Source organism: Pithys albifrons, chromosome 2 (genome assembly GCF_047495875.1).
Source record: "Pithys albifrons albifrons isolate INPA30051 chromosome 2, PitAlb_v1, whole genome shotgun sequence".
NCBI classification, from domain to species: domain Eukaryota; kingdom Metazoa; phylum Chordata; class Aves; order Passeriformes; family Thamnophilidae; genus Pithys; species Pithys albifrons.
This window is the reverse complement of record NC_092459.1, coordinates 56305689-56317738: the sequence shown is the minus strand read 5'-3', so window position 1 is coordinate 56317738 and position 12050 is coordinate 56305689. Positions and strand designations below refer to the sequence as shown.

Sequence of the window (12050 nt, the reverse complement as noted above, 5' to 3'; positions counted from 1 at the left end):
ATGTGTGGTGCCTTTCCTAAGTGGTGTCAGTTAGCTGTACCTCAAGAGTGTCAGATGGCTTTATGTATAAGATTGATCAGTCATTACCTAACAACAGGCTTAAACCGTTTCTTTGTTGAAGAGTTTCTGAGTCAATCTTTAATTTTACACTAAGCCTTTTAGATTGTTTATCCATGGTAACATTAACCTCTATTTGCAGGAACTCTTCCAAAGTCATCATTAGACTAAACAAAAAGCAGAAACCTCGTGTGTTTGAGGGTTGTGCAACACTTACCGTAACCACTCTCGTATTTTGCCAAGTCTTACAATGCTGGTTGTTTTCTACTGAGTCTTTTCTTACAAATCATTGCCCCTTCTGTTACCACGGATGTGACCTGTATCCCTCCTTGACTTGCCACAGCTCATTATTAGCTAATATCTAGATGCCTTATAAACATTTGTGATGTGGATGGGAGAAGCAGTAACAATACAGATAAGAACAAAACAGACTACAGGGGGTGAAAAAAGGGAGGTGGCAGAGGAAAAGAGAGAGATACTTACTTTCTCTTCACCAGTCCTCACCTGCATGAACAAAAAGTTACTCAAGCTGGTAGAGGCACATTTAAACAGCTCAACCTCCTGTTGCTGCCATCTGTTCTCCCTCAGTGTCATGAGTATTGGACAGGTGATAGCTAATAGACAAGAACTTGATAACAAGTAATAAATCAAATCCAAATCAATTTCTATGTGCCCTTACCTCTTCTTTGGTGACCCAGTATTCAACTGATATGCAGCATCTACTAAGAAAGTAAATGATGATTTTCTGGTGAAAAAAATGGGTTGCCCAGGCATGTCTTCCTGAGACTGGGCAGCAAAGGGTAGGCACAAAAAGGTACTGACACTGGTAAGTTCTGCACTAGTTGCATTGCTGTTTCTGAAACGACATGATACCAGTGATGTTTCATGCACAGCATTGCTGCTTCCTGCCACAGGAAACAACTGTGGAAGCAAAAGATGCTCCCGTAAAAATGGCCTACAGTACAGCAGCGCTGGAATCTGCAGCCTGTTGGGCTTTCAAATGAACTACTAGAAACAGTCAAATTTGTTCAGTATTTCTAGGAAAACTCCATGTGTCTGTTGTAGTCAATTAAATATTTGTGAAAGGCAACAGAGAACAGTCTGTGAGAATGGAGGCTACAGGAAATTGCTTCTTGACATATAAACCTTTATTAGCAATTTTAGGTTTCAATGGCTTCCAGTAGTCACATTTCCAGACCAGAATGTGACATGTCACGACTTTTATTTCACCATTCTTTCTTAATTTCTTCTTGTTCAGCCATGTGTCCTCTTCTGTCACATTGCCAGTGCCAACTCCCAAGCCACCCCAAATCCAGATTTTCAGGCAGAACTTGCAAACTGAGCCCTACAGGTCCCACTAAGGCTCAGAGAAACCATAGGGGCACAAAAGCTGAAAGGCCTGGCTCTCCACCAGTACAGCCTACCAACTGCCACACTCAAACTGACTCAAAGTGGGTCAGTTCCCTTCTTTGGTAAAGTAAACAATATTTGGCAGAGATAAAGGACTTCATGCAACAAGCTTATGAAGTTTATAGTGAAGACCCTTTATTACACATAGCACACAGTTTATATAGGGTTAGAACTACAGCTTATTGGCTAAAAAGAGTTACACAGCACCATGCTAGAAACTTCAATTGGTTAGAACCCATATCTCACAAGTCCCATGTTTATTTTATTTTATCCTGGCTGTTTCCACGCACCTGAAGAGTTCTGTGGGAACCTACTGTGTGAATCCCTGAGGAGTAACCTTCTCCCTACCAACCAGCAGCAGCTGAGCTCCTTGCTGCTTCTGGCTGATAGCTAAGTGTCACAGGGATTGTGCAGGCTGGCTTCAGTCTTACAGGATCTTATATAGATCTGAATTGCTCACTTGATTTTACTGTACCAACACTCTGGGACTACTTTTTTTCTAGAAGGACACTCCTTCTTGGGTTCCATAGCAATACCAAACCTCTTATTGTTTGATGAGGGTGGATGCTATCAACGAGCTGCAGGTATTGTCCCTGGTATGGTAAAAGGTATATAAATAGGAAAGCAACAGCTCTTACGTCCCTGTTACAAAGCATGTAAACACCAGAGAATCACAAATAACTGACTAGCAGAATTTTTTATTAGTAGGAAAAAAAACCTTTTTAATCAGTCTTGTTCTCAGACACTGTATTATGATTAGAGTTTGTTTAAAATATCCAGTCTAGACAAATAAAATTTTTAAAGATAACTGAAATTGTTAAAGTTTGTTAACAATACATGAAATTGAAAGGAGGGGTGAAACACTGGACAATCTTAAAACCAGTTCTGTGCTATTGGCTCCATCTGTACCTCAATCAGAATGAAATTTTGTCTTTATTTTGCATGCTTCTTTCCATGAGCCTGGCTTTAACTTATTTCAGATGGATTCATGTTTGCATATGCTAGTACCTTGTGTCAGAAGAATTTATTACATGCTTATCTTTTCTGAATATTTAAGACCTACGTCATCCTGTTGATGAGATTTTTCCAGCAGGCTGTAAACCAGTCAAGCCAAGCATGTAGCCACTCAGCTGGGAGATTCACGTGGGATGAGTCACTGTCATGCTGTATCCATAGGCTGTGCCAGTTCCTGATGAGGAAATAACTCCTGAGCAGGTACTGTCTCCGTGCCATGCGGTCTGAAATACGGTGAGCTGCTAATATGCTAATCTGGGATATTACTTTGTTTCATAGATGACTCTACTATGGTTAGCACTGAAGATAATAGTCGTTATTCTGCACAGATCTCTGTGTTCTTTCTGTAATGAACAGCAATAGCACCAACAGCAACGAGAGTTTGACAATAGCTGAGAGGATGATTTAAAAAGCATTCATTCCCAATAGCTGAAAGAGAAACATAGCTATGGGACAACACTCTTTTCAAGCACAACTATGAATTCAGAGTAAGGCTCTTTACTTTCTGTGAAATTATTTGAAGAGCATGAGGATGCAGAATGGAATCATACCTGTTTGCCGCTCTCCTCCTCTCTCCTCTGTGTTTGGCTTCTTATTGGAGATGGTGTTCAGAGGTCAACAAATACAGAGAAAGCAGTAATAGTCCTAAATTCATTCCCATTGGATTTTGCTTGCACAGAAGCACTGGAGAGGCACAAGAAACCTGCCCTGCTGTGTGTGTGCCTCTGCTCTGCACCCATACAGTAGCCAGAGTAATTTGCTTGCCCTGCCAGAGCAAGAGGAAAGGGACTTCTCCTGCCTGTGGGAGCCCTGATGCTACTCTCTGACAGAGCAGTGAAGGCAATGAACTGTATTATGATATTTCTTAGCAAGGCTACCAAATATGTAGAATCTCTCCACCCCGTACAGAGACTATTTCTTGGCTTCATATGGATGTGTTTGCTTTGCTGTTAAAACATTATTTTCTTGGAATCTCTTTTTCCTCTGTGCATTGCAGAGATTTGTGTTTATGTTGGGGTTTGGATTTATAGTCCTCATCCTAAGCACTACACTGAGGAAGAGCACAAACATTGCGTCACTCTGTATAAATAGCTATTTTTATTTGGCAAGGAAAAGAGATTATTTCCACTGAAAACTAAGAACAGAAACCATGGGAAAAGATCTGGAGGTCAATCATCTCATCTCTTCTTCTTCAAATTCCTCTGGTTTAAATCTGGGCTAATTTCAGACTGGAATTGCACCAGGTTTGTAGAAATAGCATTCAAATTGCTTAACCCATATAATAAAATAATTATTTTGAATCGATAGTTTATTGTGAATTTTTGAATGTCCCCTAGATTTCAAACATGTGAATGGAAGTTTAGGAAGAGAAACAGTTTTTAAAATAAATCATATGAAAATGAGAAATGTTCGTCTGTCTAATGAATACTGTAAAATTATATTTTCTGCCAAATGACCAAACTGTACCCACAGAAATGCAAGCTAAAATAATTAGAATAGAAATTAAAGGTGTCCTGCTTTTTTAAAATGGTAACTATTCACATTTCAAATCTCTTTCTATTCCTTGCCATTACGAGTCTTGCATAAGAAGGATAGAAAAGCTTTTCAACACATTTTTCAAATGGGTTTGATGTCTGGCAAAATTGCTATTTTCATTCCCTTCTGTACTCTTTTCCATTTTAATTACTTTATGTTTTACAACCAAGAAGAGTAGACCTAAGGTATTCTAGACAGTGTGACATCTCTTTTTGTTGTTTTTCCAAATCTGAATACTGCTTATTGCAGAAGTATGATTTTTTTTTAGAATAGAAAGACATAGCAAAAATTTTGTAGAAAAGATTTTGCTTTCAGTTTTGATGCTGACTCCAAAGTCTGTTAAACACTGACTATTCAAAGGTGAGGTCTCACAAAAATAGATCTTGACCTATTTCCCTTCGATATTATAAATAGCAAGTCTGAGAATATTTTCATGATCCATATCAGCATTAAGGTGCAAGAAAATGGCTGACTGAAGTGTCTGCACCAACAGCATGAAAGCTTGTGCTCACCAGCCAGTCCCAGACCACTCCCCCTCCTATGCTTTGCAAGTTTGGCAGGAGCGGGAAGGCTGTCCAGCTCCACAGATAAATTTTTTTCTTAGTTGGAGGTGAAGTCAAGCTGAGAGCCCAGGCACACTCATAGCAGGGACAAAATTCACCTTTAGTGTACCAAGTCCCTTTTTCTGCATTTTTTCCTTTTAAAATAAATTCAAAGTATATTCAAATTATTTCAAAGTATACAGGCATTGCCAGTAGTCAGCTAGACAGCAAACATGGCCTGTCCAAGGGACCTGCACTCAAACTGGTTGTCCTCAGATTCCTTGTTTGAACTTCCCCTCTACCAGCATACTCCAGTATGAAGTGCACAGTGCAGGCAGACAAGATATGATTATAATATGGCTGGTATATCTGATAAACCCTGCAAACATGCTGTTTTGCATCATCAGGTTTTCACTTTTTCTCTTCATTTTATTCCATCTCCTTGAGGACTCCTAACCCTTACAAAGTCCTCAGCAGGTCCAAAAAGAAGAAGGTTGCCTCCTGGAGAAATGTCATAAATGAAATGAAGAATGGCAAGTTGTACTTCCATTTTATTGAAAGCCAGCAACTGGAGGGAAATACTTCCTGACCAGACTCACAGTGTGGTCATGAGGGGAGACAGAGCAAAACCTACACTCCATAGCTGACTGCTGCCTGCCCATCTGCAGCAGGGTAGGAGAAGACTCCCCAGGCCCAGGGCGTTCTGGTTGCTGCCAGGCAGCTGCCTCTGAAACACACTTGAAGCAGAGCTGCCTTTCCAGATTGTCCCCTTGAGTTTTGACCACTGTGTTACTCAAAGGAGAGGGCTTGGTGGGAGAGCAGTATGTACCTGCATGGATGGCTGTTGGCAAAGTACCCACAATGACCTGGCTACCAGACTTCCTAATTATGATGAGCTCTGCACAGAGTAAGGCAACATGGATTTTACCTTCCTGTAAAATGTGTATGTCAAGACAGCAATTGCCAAGCCCTAAAGCTTCACTCCTCAAAGAGAAGTGCCTGGCTGTAAGGAAGCATACGGCTGTGCAACTTAAAAGGTGAAGGCCTCTTTCAGAGACCAGTATTTGAGTACCTAAAATGTCTTTTTCACATTTCCCCAACTCTGAGAAATTGAATCTGACTTCTCAACATATCCTCTCAATTGTCTCAAGTGGCTTCTCATTCAGCTCAGTCACTGTTTCTGCACTATTTTTACTTGGCCAACTCTCTTCCTATAACAAGAACAACCTTGCAGTGCAATGCTCCAGTCTGTCTATGGGTACAGCCTCAGGAAAAAATAAAGGAACTTATTTGCTCGCACTAATTTTGATTTTTGTGCACAGAACATAACAGAGCTAACCCAGGTCATCAAAATAGTTTGCAAGAAATAAGTATTTTAATCTACCATGTTCCATACACCCCTGAGGCACCCAGTGTAACTGGGTTTTAGCTGATGGTCACCAGTTATTATATTTAGTAGTATCACCATTTTAAAAGGCTGCATGGACCTTTGTGGAGAAAAAATTGATGCTTCTCATCTGTGACTGTGGTACAGCAAATAATAGGTGTTTACTTAAAACACTTTTTCAGTAGCTGTATCTTGCCAATAGCTGTTAACTGATGAGGCTATTAGATTGAACCTATTTGTTCAGCAATCAGAACTAGGCTGGTAAATACACACAGTGTCACTCTGTTCACAATATGTCTTTTAGAGAAACCTTACATACTGCTGTAACCTACCTATACTTATATATTTAGCTATATTTTAGAAGCTTACAGAAGAGAGACTACATGGTGTCTTTTGTTCTTTGCTTAGATAATATTAGGCTGCTCACAATGTGACCATAATGTTTAATCGAACAAGTAAATGTACTTCAAATTAGTTCAATTTACCTATAAAGAAAGCTCATTAAACAAGTATGAGTGTTACAGCCATGGTTTTGTTTTCTAAGTGGGTGACAAAACAGTTTGAGCAGCTATTCACATCAACAGCTGCTCCTGAGTCAAACAGCCCGGAATGCTATTCATAAAACCAACACTCCCCAGCAATGTGTGGTGGTTTCTGGTGGTTGCTACAACTGTGGATTAAAAGCCTGTCCTCTCAAAATTTGTGTTACCCAGAACTGTTATGATGGTGAAGAGGCTCAGCTGCCTTTTGAGATGGTCTTTAAAAGGAAGGAGGGCACTCAACTCACAGAAAACAAATGAGCATCAAGAGCAGATTTCTACCCAGCATGAAGGGAGAAAGGTAGGAGAACAGGTTTTTTAAAGTATCCTTCTTCCTATTTTCATTTTATTAAATTTTAACCTTTGTAATTATACGAGAGGGAAGCAATCTGCTTTCTTGTTGAAAACTTCTTCAGCATTTGAACAGTTTGTCATGTGTGATTTGATTTATTTTTTTCCATTTCATGCAAAGCCACACACTTGATCTCAGTTTGCTCCACCTTTGGATGGAGTTTCGTCTATCTGATAAAAAAAAAATTCAAAACCCTTCCCCTGAAAATATTAGTTCTGTTAAAGAAAATTTTCAGGGAGATCATATTTCTTTAGGCTAAATAGTTTCTCTATCAAAGACTGACAGAGAAATTATTAAACTTTTAAATCCTAAATAAAGCTAGAGGTAGAATGTTAATTCTTTTTAGTTGGCTTCATAGACTGTTTTGTCATATTTGCTTAATTAATTTACCATATAGGACAAATGAAGTTCAAAACCAATGTAACACATTTACAATCATGGGCTTAAAACTTATATAATGATGCCCAGTATATACAGTTAAATTGGTGTTTAATACTTTCTTCTGTGAAAATTGAAAATTTGTTTTAATAAGTATCCATCTGGCTGTGTTCTCCTTGCCTTGCTGTGAATGTGATGAAAGAAGGAATGACAGACAGGAGAAGAAATATGAAGAGGCTGACAAAAAGTGAAGGAAAAGATATATGAAGTGATAGTCACAGTGGGGTGAAAAAGAGCTGAGATGGTGTTAAAGCAGAAAAAAGGGAAAGCAAAAAGCACCCCAATATTAATAAATAAATAAATATTTTCAGATTCCACATGTCCTGTACTCTTGAGAGTACGTTTGGATGCACCTTGTCTCTGGTACTCATGTGCCACTGCCTGACCCTAGCTGAAAAATCCCTCTGTGTAATACGGGGTGTTGTTAGTGGTAGCTGTCAGGGGTTTACAAGCTACAGTTTATTATCTATTTAGCTTCCACTGGCATGGTGCGCTTGTAACATTTGTTTCAACATGGCTTTTTGTTGTTGTTGCTGTGCTCTATCTGGAATAACCAGAAGCAGCAAAGCCCCAATGCATATGGGTTAAATTAGTCCTGGATGAATTGCCCTGCCCTGAATTTTATACTAAAATGAGAATGCTACCAAATAACATATGCAAATGATCTTTATTTTTCATAATAACATTATCCTTCTGTTAAATAAAAAAAAAACAGATCCTTCAACAATGAATATTGCTTGCCAAGTGTTTAAGTACTTTCATTAAATACTTACATAAAAAGAGGGACTTGCAAAAGGAACTTGCTACCCCATACACAAGAGGACAGCAATATGTATGTGTCCTCAGATGCAAACTAAACCTGTGTTCAGAAAATGGTTCTTTCCATGTTTTTGCTTTGGCTAAAAACAGTATTAACATAATAAATACTGGTAACAATACTAAACTACTACCATTGAAAATAAAATTACAGACCAACAGAAAAAAATATTTGCTTATACAGCAGATACTTCTTCCAATTAGTCAGGTTCTTGCATTATATTTTGCCAGCAAAAGGGCAGAAAAATTCTTTTCTCCTCTTAGATCTTTTACTTACATCTCTATTTATAGCTACAGCCTGCAAGAATTTTTCAGTAAAAGCTGATCTGGTGAGTCAGTGCCATTTGCCTAAAAATCAAGGCTCATGGAAACTTTTTGGTTTCACAGGACTGCACAGTGTTCATCTTTCATAAATAATGAAATGTGAATTTCTTACACATCCAACTAAATGAAGGTATTTACAATTGCCTTTTTTCCCCCCCTCTCTACAGCTCTTCCCAGAAAAGGAAAAAACAGTTGTAAACGTACCTCAGCATTAGGAAAAACAGTACCTGTTCTGCCTACCTGTGTGGATTCGAGACTCCAGTAAGGATGCCATTGTGCTGTGAATCCGTAAATGGCTCCTGCATAAGGAGTAGCTGGTCAAATAGTGTCCGTGTTTCCATGTATACCTTCATGCTTTGCATTATTCTGGCCACAGTGGTTGGAAATTTGACAGTTATCATCTCAATATCACATTTCAAGCAGCTCCATACACCTACTAATTTCCTGATACTTTCAATGGCTACTGTAGACTTCCTGCTGGGATTCTTCATCATGCCTTGCAGCATGGTGCGCTCTGTTGAGCACTGCTGGTATTTTGGGGAGCTCTTCTGCAAGATTCACACAAGCACAGACATTATGCTGAGCACAGCTTCTATCTTCCATCTTTCCTGCATATCCATTGACCGTTACTATGCTGTGTGTGACCCTTTAAGATACAAATCAAAGATAAATACTTTTGTTATTGTGGTCATGGTGTTCATAAGTTGGACGGTCCCTGCAGCTTTTGCTTTTGGGATGATCTTTTTAGACCTGAACTTGAGAGGGGCAGAACAGATTTATGATCATGTTCATTGTGCAGGAGGATGCTTTCTTATTTTTAGTGAAACTTCCGGTATTGTGGCCTCCATAGTATCTTTTTACATCCCTGGATTTGTTATGATGTACATCTATAGGAAAATATACTCTGTAGCCAAGAAACAGGCAAGATCCATTGATGCTATGAGCAAAAAAAGGACGCAATTTGAAATGAAGAACAACATTTCATTCTGCAAAGAAAAGAAAGCTGCTAAGACATTAGGCATAATAATGGGAGTGTTCCTCATCTGTTGGACTCCATTCTTCTTCTTTACAGCTACCAATCCATTTATGAATTATGTCATACCTCCTATTCTCATTGATGCTTTGGTTTGGTTTGGCTATTTAAATTCTACACTTAACCCAATTGTTTATGCATTTTTTTACATGTGGTTTCGCAGGGCATTGAAAATTATTCTATTTGGAAAAGTTTTTCAACAGGACTCTTCCAGGACTCATTTGTTTTTAGATTAACATGCTTTAAACAGTTGGATTCATGGATTGGAACTTTTGCCTGGAGACTGAACTCCTGAATGTAAGAGCTGAAAAGGAAGGAAACACTTGTTTACCCACTTACCCAATCCAGTTCAAGCAGAAAAGCAATTTTTGGGATTTACAACTTCTTTCATCTCAGATTAGGATTTGTATGTGATGTTTTGATTATATCTATTTATTTTAAATGCACAGAAAAGCAAGAGTTATGTTCAAAAAGACAACAGTTTATATCATTGATCTTAATAATTAAAAACTATTCTGATACAACAGATTAATTTCTTGAACAAGGTGTATTTATATTACAATATTTGTGTACATTTGTTATCCTATAGAAAAAGCAGAAAAACCTTTTTCTTGGAATTTCTTGACACCTTTAAAATCCAAAGCTCATTAAGTTTTGTTCCTCCCCTTCAATAAGTGTGCAGAGCTCAAACCAGACCAATAACCAGCCATACCAGCACACTCCATGGAGGGAAGATGAGACAGAGAAAAGTTGTGCTACTCTTCCCTTTCCATTTTAACTAGTGTTTGTCACTTATGAGTTTGTCACTTAAAGGCTTTGCTGATTAATGAGATCAAAAGCATGTTTAATGAGATTAAAGACAAGGAAAAGTATGATGTATGAAATAAAAAGCAATTGCAAAAAAGCTGCATTGAACCTGAGAATGCCATAAAATTATATTTATCTAGTGAATGCTTAGATGTATAATATTTGTCAATTTGCATCTTAGGGAACATTTTTTTAACTTGGAAATATTATTATTATGTCTGATGGCAAGGATGTGACAGCTTTTGAGGAAAGCATATAGAGAATTGTGATGAAATTCTGTCGTTGAATTTAGTTGGATTATGAAGGACCAGTACTGGTAATGGGCAGGAAAGAATTAGTATCTGAGGAGCAACCATGGAGAGAAATTGATGACTCTCTACTGAAGTAAGAACTACACTCAGCGGTATGTCCTCCATTTATCTTCCTTGTATAAGTGCACATCATATGTGTATCTTGTCTTTCATTTCTGTAATTTTTACAGCACTGAAGCACTCTGTGCTGTAAAGCATAAGAGTTGAATGATGACACATTTCAGAAGTGCAAAATATCCGGATCTTAGATTGTATCTTTTACTGTTTCATTGCCAACTTTTAAAGTTTGGACTCTCTGAAATTACATAAAAAGCAACAGTGGAATATACACAATATCTGCACTTGTGCTGTGGATCCTTGCTAATGGCAACATGACTAATCTCACAGGTATAAAGTAAGACGAAGTTAAAAAAAAATCTTTCTGATAAATAATGGATAATTCTCCTCTTCCTTCATCTCCAGTGAGTCTGGCCTGATGCAGTTAATTTTCTCATGTTCAGTTTTAACTTTGGAAATAAAATGCATGATCACTTGGACACTTTGATCTCACTTAAAATAACAGTTTCAGAAGTGCTGGCAGGTAATACCTCCTTTCTTCTGGTAGTGTTATAGATTGAAGGAAAGACAGATTTTCTATGACAAATGTTTCCCATCAGAGGCTTTTTAAAGTGTATTTAGTAAGTTCAGCGCAAATTAAAATAGTCCCTTCAGGAAGTCAGTGAAATAATTTCTTTACCTTCGTCCATTGTCTATCTCCCTGAAAATCTGGAAACATTACTGTGTTTCCATAGAATTCCAGTTCTACTAGAGTTCACAATTGGTCACTCTCTTTGTACTGCTTGTTCTGACATCTCTCTGTCATTGTTTTTTGGTTGTAATAGTAGTTCAAGAATCAATATGATCCCAACTTGCAGGATAGACTGTGGTTCAAATAGAGCATGTCTCCGAAGTCTGTGCCTAGACCCTAGTGAAAAGCTAATTATAAACCTGAAGAAGTCAGAGCCACACTACTGAAGTGAGAAAAATTGTGGGTTAGATAAAGACAGTTTAATAGGTAGAGCAAAAGCTGCACTTGCAAGTAAACCCAGTTAAGGAATTCATCACTACTTCCTATCTGCAAGCAGACTTTCAGCCCTTTTGAGGGAAGCAGTGTTGGTTACTTGGAAAGACAAACACCATAACTCCCAACATCCCAGGTTCTGCTTCTTCTCCAAAGGTTTTACTGTTGAGCACATTATATGGTGTAGAATATCTCTTTGGTCATTTGGGGTCAGATGTCCCAGCTGTGCCCCCTCCCAATCTCTTGTGTACTCCCAGGCTAGTCACAGAGAAGACCTTAGGACTATGTAAGCAGTGATCAGTCTTAGCAAAAATGGGTGTTGCATGTGTGTTATCAAGAGTTTTTCATCATAAATCCAAAACATAGCACCACACAAAATACTATAAAGAAAATTACCCTATCTTAGCCAAAACCAGTAGTGAGG

General features: G+C 38.3%; 1 protein-coding gene across 1 annotated transcript; it reads left to right on the top strand.

Annotated features, from left to right (window-relative positions):
* Positions 1 to 2488: 2488 nt before the first annotated feature.
* TAAR1 (trace amine associated receptor 1) lies at positions 2489 to 9915 on the top strand. Its single transcript, XM_071547914.1, has 3 exons — positions 2489 to 2682; positions 6660 to 6786; positions 8583 to 9915. The coding sequence occupies exon 3, from the start codon at positions 8683 to 8685 to the stop codon at positions 9682 to 9684; it is 1002 nt and encodes a 333-aa protein (XP_071404015.1). The 5' UTR covers positions 2489 to 2682; positions 6660 to 6786; positions 8583 to 8682; the 3' UTR covers positions 9685 to 9915.
* Positions 9916 to 12050: the final 2135 nt, after the last annotated feature.